Raw genomic sequence first — 13,833 nt, 5'->3', positions numbered from 1 at the left:
GGATTTTATAACACCAAAACATTCACCAGTGACAAAAATGCAACACTGCAGGCTCGGAAGCTGTACCAGACAGTTGTTATTAGTTTTCTTAGCAAAAAGGCAGTATGGTTTGCTGACCTGCAATGCGAAAGTCAGGGGATGAGGAGGCTGTGTCATGGTACAGCTACCAAGCCTACGAAGCGCGGGTGGGAGGCGGTGCTCTTTATACGCTGGCAGTAACGATGTTGTCACTGCCGCTTGCGCTTTCCATCCGGTGTCGAGGATCCAGTGAGGGAGCACGGCTTTCATCGACGAAAGGGGATAGGGTATCGTGCGGGGAAAGGGTATCGCCGTGACACCATGTCACTCTCGCTCTCAGAAGCCTGTGTTATCCGTGCGGTCCCTGTCCGTGCAAGCTGTCTCCTGCATTCTAACTGTGCCTTGGTAAGGCCAAATCGAAATGTGCCCACCCAACGCTTCCTAGATAGCAGACCTGTGCACTCAGCTTTATGATGTCATGCTACTTGGGCTGAAATTTCCATTGCCAAGCCTGGCATGACAAAAGCAGTAACGTAAATGTCACCGCTGCTTATTTGGGAGTGTCTCGATTAGATTCCATGGCAGTTGGGCAAGGTAGCGTGATGTTGTGGATCAAAGTGCATTGGACTTGTGCTGTCTAGGAGGAGTTGGCCAAGCTTCTCAATGCGTTCGCTTGCCCACGAGAAGTTCATAACTCGAAGGACTGGGGTGGTTGCTTGAGCTAGTTGGTAATTCATGATCAAAAATAATGTACAGCGCGAAAGACAAGGACTGCGAAGACGACATACACAGCGCTGACTTCCAACAACATTTAATTGTGTTGCCACATCGTGCGTATATATACAAGAAAGGGCATGCGCAGAAAATAAAAGGCAGTCACATGGGGTGTTCTAACAGCAAGTCACTGAACTAAGACCATGCTCTGTGTATGTCGTCTTCGCACTCCTTGTCTTTCGCGCTGTATGTTATTTTTGATCGAAGGACTGCTTAGTGGCGTTCAATTAGACATTAATGCTTTCGCATTCACACCTCGTAAGAAGTGTTTAGGTGTCCTCGTATTCTTTTTATTCCCTAACATAATATTAATTCATTAAAATTAATTATCTTGTTTTTTTTTTATAGTTTGAGTTGTCAATGCCTACTCGGAGTTGTAAATTACTGCAGTAGATGTAAGAATGAGATGATTCCAGCAAGGTGCTCATCATAGGTTTATTTTTCTTTGCAGAATGTGAAAACTTGTGAAATACGAAAAATATGTGTTTTCACACACATATATATATATATTTGCACACACATATAATATATATTTTGCACACACATCCTAGCCGCGCCATCAAACGATCTCTGTGGAAGAGCAAGCTGTACATATGGTACTTCACCGAGTGCCTATGATAATGGCATGCGTGTTGTTTTCACAATGCGTCAACAGATCCCGGCGATTGTTTTATACTAACGTCAAGGAAACGCACTGCCCTGAGTGGCAAGCCCGAGATAAACAGCTTGATCTGCAACAGAGACTGTTGGATGAGGCTGCTATCCCGTTGGCGTGGGTGTGTGTGTTTGCGTGATATTTTTCATATTTCATGGACTGTCTTTCTTGGCTGGAAAAAATAAACGCACAATGTGCACCTTGCTGGAAGCATCTTATTTTGATGTCTCTTACGATTATCTGCAACTCTCTAATTGACAGTTTGACATGTACAGTCGAACCTGACTATATATCGAACCCGTTTACATTGAATCATTCTTTATATAGAACAATTTCTGAACACAGTATAGTTACAATAGGTATATATAGCAAAAGTTACGCTTACATTGAATGAAAATAGCAGTGACTTCTGATATATCAAATGTCAAGCAGCTTAAAAGTGCCCCCAGAAGTTGGCTTTTCCTCGTGGTGGCGGGTAAACATGGCGGCGCGGCTCCATCAAACCGCTCTCCCTACCGTGACCACGCTGCGCCGAGCGAGCTGTCGACACTCCCCTGCAGAAAATTATCCTGGCCCACCTACAGCGCTTGCTCAGACAGCCAATCAGAGGCTCTTGTGTCCTCGTCGTGCAATATGGTGCAAGTGCAAGTTGTCTGGCTGCTTTTCGGGTTTATTGTGTTTGCGCCTTGTGGGCCTTCTCCCACAGTGTTGCCGTGATGAAGCAGCAGAATTCGCCTTTCGCCATGAAGCTTGAAATCATAAAACTGATCAAATGCAGTGAGAAGTCGGATTCCCCGCAGCGTGCAAGAGTACGAGGAGCACTCTCAGCACGATCTTGAAGAATAAGGGGGAGATTAGGACTAAAGTGTACAAACTTGCGACCCGTTGCCCGAGGCGCCATGTACAAGTGGTTCATCCGAAATTGCTTCAGGCGTGCCGGCTTCTGCATGCCCAGTGATGACTAATTTCTGATAAGTGCGACAAAGCTGCTGCTGGTGTTGCCGAAGTTTGGACCGAGCTGTCGTAATTTCCAGAAGGCGTTGACGAATCGACGGTCGACGAGTTTGTGAGTGCAGATGATGGTGTCGTGACTACAGGAGAGCCCAAAAACGAAGACTACATTGCCGACATCGTACTGAGCACAAGTGAAAGTGGCCACAATGAGGGAAGCAACAACTGTCCTTTGCCCACGTCCTCCAAGGTGATTGGTGCACTCGCACTAGTCTGGCGCTTCTGCGCGAATATGGAAGGTTGTGGCCTCAGTTGCTCCGACTCCTTAGACAATGTGGAGAAGTGTGAGCGTCGCAGGCAGCGAAACTGGCCAAGCAGAAGAAAATACAGGACTGTTTCATGCAAAACTAAGCTGTTTGATTGATAAAGTGATTTTGTAAATGGTATGTGCCTTTATGACACCCAATTCCTTAGCAGGCTTATATCGAATTATGCTCTATATCGAACTGATAGGCGTAGGCTTTTTTTTTTTTCTAGTTCGATATAGTCGGGTTCGACTGTATAACAGCAATTGTAATGTTAGATGATTAGTTCTGATTAACTGATTGGGTGTCGGGAATAAAAAATTACTTTTGTTTTCTCAAGTGCACTCCGAACAACATGCACTTAGTCTAATTTACATAGGATGATCCATCATTAATAAAGGTCGGTGCATGATAGCTGGGACAGCCTGTATATGCCAAAGCATTCTAACTGGTTGGTATAAAATTGCTTTTCTTCACAATCACCCACGTTTTGTCAGCATGGAACGCGTGATGGAAATTGCAGAGCCTGCCACTGCATTTTCCCTGATAGCCTATAGTGCAGGTCTGGGACATGAGGACCCAGAAAATATATAATTAATGAAATTCGTGGTTGTAAATGTTTCTGTAATTATGCAAAACAGGGCCTCTATACCCACGCACCGTCACCATGCCATAGCAATTAACTGTTCATCAAATTAATTGCAATCACGAATGGTAGCTGCCCATTTACCAGCAAACGAGGAAATGCTCTCCATAAGAAAAGTTTGAATATGGAACCTGTTTTATATACATTCTTCTGTTTTCTCATTTGGCAACATTAACTGATTCTACTAAGATAACTTTATTATTTGACTTTCTTGCATTTCAGTCCACAATAATTGCCCTCGTACACTAGTGCCTTCTATTGCTGTGCTGATGTTCAACAGAACTGCTTCACTTCTCAGACATTTTTTGAAGCGAAATTGCATACTGCAATCTTCAGGGTCAAGTAGCAACATTATTGCTGCATTGTATGACCGTTGTTTGACCTGCACACAATCCCTTTCCATTGCCCATCTGGTAGAACTCGCTGTGTGGTGCCAAGCAGCAGACAACAAAATGAATTGTGCAACATAGCCCCTGAGATTTTGCATGCGCTCGCCAATTTTCTAGGCCTCTCTTCACATTCATTGTGGCTTTTCAATGTAATTGAGCTACTTCACCACCTCATGCGAAGTATCAGAAGGAAGTTGGATCAGCTTGTGCATATCTTGGGCTTGGCCCATGCCACACATGACCTTATTTCATTGTCTGCTGTGTGGTGGCTTGTACAGATCTTTTCTGGTGGGACACAGCAGGTGGCAGAAAGGGGTCATGTATCTGCAGTCAGGGTGTCGGAACAAAATGTTTTTCATTCTGGTTTAGTTTCGTTCTACTGAAAAACAGTCCGTTCCAGTTCTGATCTGGAACGAAATAAAACAAATTGAACTGCAACATTTCATAAGTTTTGGTTCTCGTGCAAAAAATGTTGAAGCAGATTAATGATAAAAACATAGTATTTATTTTTCTCAATAAGTGAATTATAAATTTTGAGATCATGCTCAGTGCGTTGAGTCAAGGCACTGAGCATGATCTGAGCAACATGTCATAGAGTGTACTCTGCAAAATACGAGACCGCTGTTCCGATAAAACTAACTTAAAGGAACGTTAAAATTTCAGTAACAAAACATTGACACCCATAGAAAGTGAGACGATAAGCTCTTAAGCATGCAAGCCCTGTGATTTGCTACAATGCTGATCTGCTTGTGCACTGGGAGACATGCTTACATTAGTGGAGTGCTTGACTGGCGATCGCTCGCACTATTTCTGCTTTAGATATGCATGCTAATTTTGATGTTTCCTTTTGAAGTCCGTTGTTTCGGATTGCAGACTTTCCCCTTGAACCGAAAACCGATCAAAAATATTTCGGTTTCACTCTGCAACAAAATAATAACACTTCAATTACGTTCTCGTTCCGGGCAAAAATATAGATTATTCATTTTTCGTTTTGGTCTTAGTTCTGTTTCGACGCACTGTCTGCATTACCCTAAGTTGGGGTTTGCAATCTTATTGCCATGTAATTGGGTAGCATTGGAATTCATGTCCATCCACAATTTCTATTGCTTTCTGTTTCTTAAGCATGAAATACAGGTTTCCGGATGTCTATACCAGTTTTGTTTTACAACTTGCATGCAGTATTCTTTCTTATGGAAAATGGGTCGCAGGTGTTCCATGTTGTTACTAGTACTGCACTTCGATTTATTATGTCATTGACCTAGGAGCAACAATGCATTAGTTTGTTTGTAAGGCTCTTGCTTCTTTACATGACAACATTGCTGAAGAGACGGTACTGGTGCATGCAGGGTTGCCAGTGCACCGTGCCGGCGGTGCCTGCAGGAGCTCAGGGAAGGCCCCAGGGGCCGTGCTTACGACTGGGGCCCTGAGGGCTCCTGGCGCGCTGTGCGGCTGCAGCAGGAGCTGCGCTTGTTGCAGACAGAACCTCCTGAGGGCATTGGGGCTCTGCCACTGGACCCGCTGTGTGCCCACTGGCAGGCAGCTATTGAAGGGCCTCCAGACAGCCCTTATGAAGGTGGCCAGTTCCTCCTCTTTCTGCAGATTCCCAGCGCGTGAGTCTTCTCAATGTTTCTTCGGACTCTTTAACCCTTTGGGTGCCGGGCATTATTCCGAATTGCAAAACATTTAATTTCTGTCTAAAACACACATTACCAGCGTTTGAATTCAATGCTATTTATTGGCAGTATGTTTATACACTTCAAATTTCTATATCTTTAATGTCAAACAAAAATGGACTTATGCCAGTTCATGATATTCCGATGATTTGTGTTCCTTTGGTTATATGGCCTCTTCGTCCCTATCATTGTCCTTTGCATACATGTTGTAATCAACATTGAAGTCCTCTGAACCATACTTCATTAGAAATTCTTGAATTTCTTCGTCATTCATAGGGCATGCTTGCCTTTTTGCACTGGTTCACCATGTCAAATCCAGTCAATAAGCTTTGCCATGCCATTGTATAAAAACAAGTCCTATTATAAAATTTTAGTTTAACTGCTTAGATGGCACAGCTAGTCGAGATGTTACACGTTCATGAATTAAATGCTCAAAGGGTACTTAAAAGATTAAAGCATGAGCTCTCATAATAGCCAACTTCTGCAAAGCTGTCTTCCTAGTTTTCATATAAAATAAAAGGTATGCTGTGCCAGAGACAGTTGCCTTCTGGACACTGCCTATGACATGTTTGAGTGGATGTCTTGGCACAAATGAAGACCGCCTTGCCAGCTTTTGTTGTTGAAATTTGTGCTACTGCTTGCTAGTGCATAAAGGTTGAATGAAAGGTTGCCTGATGACAATGAGAAGTGGAAGAACCGGTTGCAGCAGGATGCAGAGGCTAGCAGTGTGAGGAGGAAACAGGGAAACGGTGCACATACATTGCTTCACAGTAAAAGGTACGCAGAAAATATGGTCAGGTGCATGGTTTGCTAGTATATGCTTATGTCAAGTTTGTACTAACATTGCTTTACATGGAATACTAGTCTACAGCTGGAAACCGTTTTTGTGTCGGCCATATAACTTACCCGATGTGGTAAGTTAAATGATGGCATAGTGGCTATGGCCTTGCGCTACTAAGCGTGACGGTGCGGCATCGAATCCTGGTCGTGGCAGCCACATTTCGGTGGGGGTGAAATGCAAAAACGCTTGTAGTACCGTGCATTGGGTGCGCTTTAAAGAAACCCAGTTAGCCAAAGTTTATCCGGAGCCTCTCACTACAGCATGTCTCATAATGGAGACATGGTTTTTACACTTAATGCCGCTGAATTTAATTTAACATTCCTTTAGCTACATAACTTGCAATGTTATGTTAAGCAGGTTAACTGTAAATTCATTGAATATTTTGTCGGTTCATGCATTTCAGAAGCAAATGTTGTTGTGATCTGCATCTAAAGTGCCCGTCACAGGTTTTAGCTTCGCAAAATACGACTGCCGGCATATGTTTCGGCAGCGACAATTTTGTCTGCAAAGTATTACACCAATGTGTGCTTCAAAAACAGCTCAGATTTCAAGCAAAAGCTTTTGTGCCCATTTTCTTGGAAAACTGGCACCTTGCCAGCAGCGATGTCGCATATGTGATGCTTCTGCATAGTTTGTAGTGCCTGCAGTTTGAGCAAATAGCCAGCAGCAGTGCAAGCAGCTCGGGGATTCGTATGAAATGCGGAGCATGCAAATGTGCCTCTGTAAATGTGCCATGCAGCAAGGAAAGGAGGGAGACAGAGTTCATGGTGTACAGTCAACAACCGATTTTCTGGATGCCCGATAATTCGGACACCCTTGCGTCACCGCCTCGTATCCTGTAGTGTCGTATCCATAAGAGTGTCTGAAATTTCAGATGCAAAAACCCTTCGCCGTGACCGCAGGTCCGAAATTGCATTAATCAAAGCCACCTCCGCCGCCATTTTGATTATCTCGCCGCCTCGAACCGGTGCTGTTGCACGAAGCAGCCGTACCACCACCACGGCAACGCAAGGCCCACCTGCTTTGATGTTCGCTACCAAGCGTCTTGCTGTTCGGTGGCTTGTTTTTCATTGAAAGAATTTGCTGCCGTCAGCAATGGCACTGATCCCACGTTTGTAATGCTCGCGAATGGTGGATGTCTCTCACCAATGGTGGATATTCTCGCCAATGGCTTTGAAGCTTGGAAAGCACAGCGTGTTGCATAATTCCTGTTCCCGAAAGTTAGCTGTGCCTCAATACAGTTATGTTACGCGTTGCACAGTGAAGCATACAAAGAGTGGGAAGGAGCAATTTTCACAGGACGCAGTCTGTATTCCTTAATTATACACCAGGCCTTCAGAGCTATTTCGGACGTGCCTGTAGCAATTTGAGCCTTTAGGGGCAGTAAAAGGCATGCATTCCGATTCCGGCATGCATTCCGCAGTCCGATTTTTCGAGCGTTTTCATGGTCTCTAGGGAGTCCGAAAAGTCGGACGATGACTGTAAACGTTACTCAGGCGCTCGGCTTCACTGAGAAAAGGAGGCAGAGGAACATCACTTGTGGGCGGTTGAGGCAATTCAAGAGTCTCTTCTTTGGGGAGGGTAGCTTGCCTCCTCACACTAAGGCCTGGTAAAATTTTATTTGCTTCTATGTTAGCTACTGCACAACCCTTTTCTAAATTTTTTTGTTGTAGAAAACTTCCTGGATGGCACTTTACAACTTCTAATGTATGACCAAATTTTTCACCAGGCCTGGTGAGGTTCCCTAATGGTGGAACTGCTGCCACGTGCTGCTACAAAAGCCCAATTCTTACAACAATTGCACCATGTCTGCTCCAAAAATTGTTCCAGCGTGTTCTATATAGGTCTGGCAGTAGTGATTGCAAAACAAAACCTCAACTTAAGCTTCACATTTCTGTGAGTATGGCGGTGGATCAATATATCCAGTTACGAATCAGCATCCGTTACTTTTGCTGGGCGTGGGTTGACAAAACAAATGAAGTGGGCTGTCGCTTTGTTTAAGAAAAAAAAATTCCTACTTGATTCAACTATTTCTAATGTATTTGCTTCTTGGTACATGATTTCTAGACTTCCGCTAGATAACAAAGTGTATTTTATTTCATCAAATAAGATTATTTGAAGCCTTCTAATGCACATATGACAACGAAAAAAGTTTCAAAATGAAACTTGCAGTGAATCTGACGCATCAAGTTAGCATAGAGCTATGTACGGACCAGCAGTAATGTGCAATTAGTCAAAAGACTGAAATGTAAACTAGATGCACTCATCTAGTATAGGACCAGGACATGCAGTTTCACTCAACAAAAAATGGCCTGATCCCAGAGATAGGGCTAGTGCAGTCTAAAAATGTGGGCCGATCCCAAAGGTTGTGCAGTCTAAAAAGAAACGCAGTAAACGAAAGAAATGTAATGGTTAAAAAAACTGTTCTGTATTAGAGTTAGATTGTACTAAAGCAGGGTAAGGTGGCGTAGGTGAAGTCCACTCAGGAGTGGTTGTCATCAAAGAAAGACAAGGTATACCTCCCCACTTCGGAATCACAAACACGGAAAAAACATGGAAGAGACCACATGGTACACTAATGTGCCCAGGAAGGCCTTGTCTTTCTTTGATAGCAGCTGCTGTTGAGTCTCCTTTTCTGTTTTTTTGCAAGATGACAGTCCGCTAACGTCTCTGAGGAACTTCACCAAAGAAATGCCAGTAGTGATTCCGACCTTATAAAGTGTCTTCCGTGATGAGACTAGGTATTTTAGCAGAAGAAGAGAGACTGCGAATGAAAATTAATTCACCCAAGAAGATGCTGAGCCATGTCCAACTACACATGGTAAATAAAGGCAAAATGTTTTATTGCGATAGCATCTACCGTATTTACTCGCATAATGATCTCACTTTTTTGTCAAATTGTTAGATACAAACACACTGGATAGTGATTCGTTCCAATTTTTCACTGTACTAGGGAAAATGGTGTTCATAGAAATCAGTTCTTGCGAGAATTGGTGGCAGTGAATGTTCACTTGTGTGTCTTGTTCTCCTGGAGGAAGAAGGTTTTACACAAGCTGCAAGATTAATAAAATTTTTCCTGAAAGTCTGTTGTAGAACAGCATTAATCAATTAATTCTCGTGCTTGTTTCCAGTGTAGTAAAATTGTTTGTTTTTCACGAGTTATGACGGGGAATCTAATCTTATATATTTTCTGAAAATAAACCTTACAGATTTCCTTTGTACATGCTCGAGTTTGAAAAAAATCTTTTTGTGTGTGTCACTTTGTGTTTCCCACTGGCTTGACGCATATTCTAACTTACTTCTGATGCAACAATTATACAATAACATTTTAGTGCTTATTGGAGCATTCCTAAGCTTTCATTAAAAAAGAACAATTCTTGAAAAGCTGAAGCACAGATAACTGCAATGTGCATGGGCCGTGATAATCTGTTGTTTAATGTTACGCCACGATATTTACATAGATCAACTTAAGAGTTGCGTGATTTCGAAGGTAATAAGTGAATGTGTTGGGATTTTTTTTTCTAGTAAAGTGAAAAACCAGTTTTTTCCTTGTTTAACTCCATACACCACATCTCATACCACTTATCAATTGCCAGAATCTCTGATTGTAAAGACATGTGGTCCTCTGTGCAACATATCTTTTTAAAGACAACACTATCACCAGTATAAAGTCGACTATAAAGTCAATATTAAGCTCGTCTGTTGATGAATTGGTCAATTCAATCAAAACGCTGAGGGCCAAAAACTAACAGCTATCCAAGAGGATTGCAGATATGGAGCAATACAGCAGGCTGAATAACTTTGAAATCAAAGGCGCCCCTTGTGCACAAGGCGAGGATTGCGCAGTATATTGAAAACCATTGGAGAAGTAATTGAATGCCCTGTCGCATCGACTGATGTCATTGAAGCTGTTCACCGTGTAGCCAGTAAAACAGCTGAAAAAATCATCATCGCATCATCACGCGAAAAGAAAAATGAATTCCTTCGCAAAGCGCGTTTACGTACGTCCCAGACAGGGATGTCTGGAAGTAATGATAGTCCTGTTTTTGTCAATGAACATCAGACTATGACCAATAAGAAGCTGTTTAGCAAAGTGCTTGCTCTAAAAAAAAAGAAAAAAGAAAGAAAGAAATGGCGGTTCCTCTGGGCTGAGAATTGTCATATTAAGGCCCGTAAGTCTGATGACAGCAGGGTCTTTTGGATAAATGCGGACTCTGATCTTCGCGTATTCACTTGACGTGGATTTCTGCAATTTATTTTTCCTATTTTATAATCTTTGTTTTATATCATGTCACTGCTTTTACCTGAGAAAACAAATTGTTGCTCTCTAATTCTGTCTGCTCGTTACTGCACATCAATGCGTGTAGTTTGTGTAAAAACCATGACAGCGTTGCTGCCTTCTCTGAATCACTGTCATTCTTTTTCATTTCTGTGTATTACTGAAATGTGGTTAGGCTCTTGTGATGGTAATCTGTATGGTTTTCGCTCGTACAATTCGGAATATTGTCACCGCGATTCTGGTCGCTATGACAGCTCGGCTATATTTATATAGTCTGAAATTAAGTACAAGCGTAGGTTTGACTTGTCTTTAAATGTCTTGAACTATAAATCTGTGTGGATAGAACCTAATGTTTCCCTTTCTTGCAATCTTAACAATTTGATCATTGCATGCATTTACCGTTCCCCGTCTTATCTATCCAGGATTTTCTACGCAATTTTGCTGCAGTACTCAATATAATTTCTGCTGAAAACAAGAAAGCTGTGCTGGTTGGTGATATCAATATTAATTTATTGGACACATATAACAGCACAATGGCATATAGTGATTGCTTTCTTAGTTTTGGGCTTGAGTCCCTAATTTCCTCCCCTACGCGATCTTCACCCAATGGAAATGGTACCCTTCTTTACCACGCTTTAAGCAATATCACACCAACGCCACACGCAGGTGTCATTGATGTATTTATCACTGATCATCTTCCTGTACTTGTAACTTTCGCCGCAAAACTACCTCACTATAACACATGCCATTTTACTACTAGGTTAGATCACGACAACTTTATCAATACAATTCATGATACTGACTGGACTTCCTTTGGGAATTTGCATGATCCTGAAAGAGCACTAGAGAATTTCTGCTCTTTATTTCTTAAAGCTGTGTATGCAAACACTAAAACGCTCAAATGCAAGAAAATATTTTAATTTCCGCATAATCCTTGATTAACAAAAGGATTGTTAACTAGCATGCGAAACAAAGATAATCTATATAGGAAAACTGAAGAACAGCCATTCAATGTAGGTCTAAAACTTCGGTATAATAAATCTAGCAATCTGTTGAATAACCTTGTAAAATAATCTAAGCGGCCTTATTATGAAAAAGAATTTTGTCAGACAAAAAATAATCCCCCCAAAAATGGGAACTTTTCAATGACTTTTCGACTAGACCGCAGGTTAGTAGAATAATTGATAAATTATAAACAACAAATCTACACTGAGGCATCTGTCATTACTAACTCGTTTAGTGATTACTTCTAGGAGGTATGCAATAATAGGCCTGTAGCTTCATCATATCCTCTTACAACTTGTAACCATACATTTTTTCTCTTCCTGTCACCCCTGATGAAGTGTGTTCTACAATCCTCAATCTAATAAACTCTAGCGTCGGGCTAGATAATATTTCTGCTTCTCACTTAAAGCTCGTTGCTTCATATATTGCGGAAGTTTTAAGCAATATAATTAATCTCATATTTAAATGTGGTACCTTTCCGGGCTCAGGACAGGTTGATCCCTGTGCATAAAGAAGGTGATATTACGGAGGTCCTAAACTATCGCCCTATCACTATTCTGTCTTCAATTAGCAAAATTATTGAAAAATTCTTTCTGAAACGTATTAACAAGTACATAGACAAATTTAAGTTACTAAAGCCTTGCCAATTTGGTTTTCGTGCATATAGTTCAACCAACTTAGCTTTACTATCATTAATCGATTTCTTAGTCTTCCATCGACAATGACGACTTCGTCGGTTCTGTATTTTTTGGTTTTACTAAAGCCGTTGAAACCGTTAATGATAATATGTTATTTACTAAACTAGAATCATTGGGTACCACTGGTCCACCCTTAACTTTAAAAAAATATTACTTGATCGCGAACAATCAGTCTGCATAGGTGGAATTTACTCAATTGTTAAGGTTATTAATCAAGGGGTACTGCAGGGCTCAATACTTGGGCCTTTATTGTTTTGTATCTACATTAATGATTTACCTGATTGCATTTATCTTCCTAACAGTGTCCTTTACGCTGATGATACCACCATTTCTATGTCACACAAATCGTTAACACTGATCACTACATGAACAACGAATTGCCCAAAGTTATTCAGGGGTGTTCTTTAAACAACCTACTTTTGAACCCGCTTGAAACTCGGTTCATGATTTTTAAATCATCTCAAAAAGTTCTCCCTTATCTACCGAAAGTATCGATAGGCCATAATTTAATCCCAGCGGCTGATTGTGTAACTTTCCTTGGGTAAAATTAGACCCTAACTTGAAGTTTAATAATCATGTTGCTTATGTTAGGCAAAAAACTGCTTTTGGTATAAGAGCTCTCATTAGATCTCATCAATTTTTTTCTGTTCACGCCTTATTGTCTTCATACTTTGCCTTCATACATAGTCACTTTACATATGGCATTACTACGTAGGGAAATAATGCCCTTGCACCAATAAACTTAAATCATCATCATCATCAACTACGTAGGGAAATATAACTGTCATCTTTCGTCCATACAACACATTCAGAACCAGGCCATTCACATTATTACCAACAGTTTCTTTTACTATAATGCTGCTCTGCTCCTTCAGGCTAACTTCATTCTTCCTATATCTGGCTTGTTTAAATTTCATTTACTTGTCACCCTATTTAAATTACTTAAACAGCTCGCATTTCAATTAATGGATTCTAGGTTGCTCACAAATACCAATAGCACTAGGTTTGCCCATAATCACAACTTTCTATTACCTAAATACAACATGAATTATTGCAAAATGGCTTCCTCCTTCTCAGTGATTCAACTGTGGAATGACTTATCCCATGCACTTAAATCATCATCATCCTTGCATGCATTCAAATATGAATCTAAACAGGGCATCCATTTGACTAGACATATCAACTACAGTAAAGATTTTGACCACAGTGGCCGCATTTCGATGGGGGCGAAATCCGAAAACACCCGTGTACTTAAATTTAGGTGCACGTTAAAGAACCCCAGGTGGTTGAAATTTCCGGAGCCCCCCACTACGGCATGCCTCATAATCAGAAAGTGGTTTTGGCACGTAAAACTCGATAATTTAATTTTAATTTTACAGTAAAGAATTCATACACTGTTGATACCAGTTGTGTCACTGTAGACATGCCTTTCCTTAAACCATACTGATATTTAGACATTTTGTTTTTCACTTAGAAAATGGTGTATATACCGTATTTACTCGCATAATGATCGCACTCGCGTAATGATCGCACCCCTGAATTTTGTCGTCAAAATTCGATTTTTTTTATTTCCCATGTAATGATCGCACCCTGAACTTG

At 41.3% G+C, this 13,833-nt stretch overlaps 1 protein-coding gene across 1 annotated transcript in view; it reads left to right on the top strand.

The window, feature by feature from the left end:
* morgue (modifier of rpr and grim, ubiquitously expressed) overlaps positions 1-13,833 on the top strand; it is a 65,274-nt gene that overhangs the window by 23,142 nt on the left and 28,299 nt on the right. Inside the window, exon 6 of the mRNA XM_065438129.2 lies at positions 5,085-5,348. Within this exon, the coding sequence (XP_065294201.1) occupies positions 5,085-5,348 (264 nt within the window). The remainder of the gene's footprint in view (positions 1-5,084; positions 5,349-13,833) is intronic.

The sequence above is a fragment of the Dermacentor albipictus genome, chromosome 1 (assembly GCF_038994185.2).
Source record: "Dermacentor albipictus isolate Rhodes 1998 colony chromosome 1, USDA_Dalb.pri_finalv2, whole genome shotgun sequence".
In the NCBI taxonomy this organism is placed as follows: Eukaryota; Metazoa; Arthropoda; class Arachnida; order Ixodida; family Ixodidae; genus Dermacentor; species Dermacentor albipictus.
The sequence above is the reverse complement of the archived record's forward strand: the minus strand, read 5'-3'. Positions and strand labels throughout refer to the sequence as shown.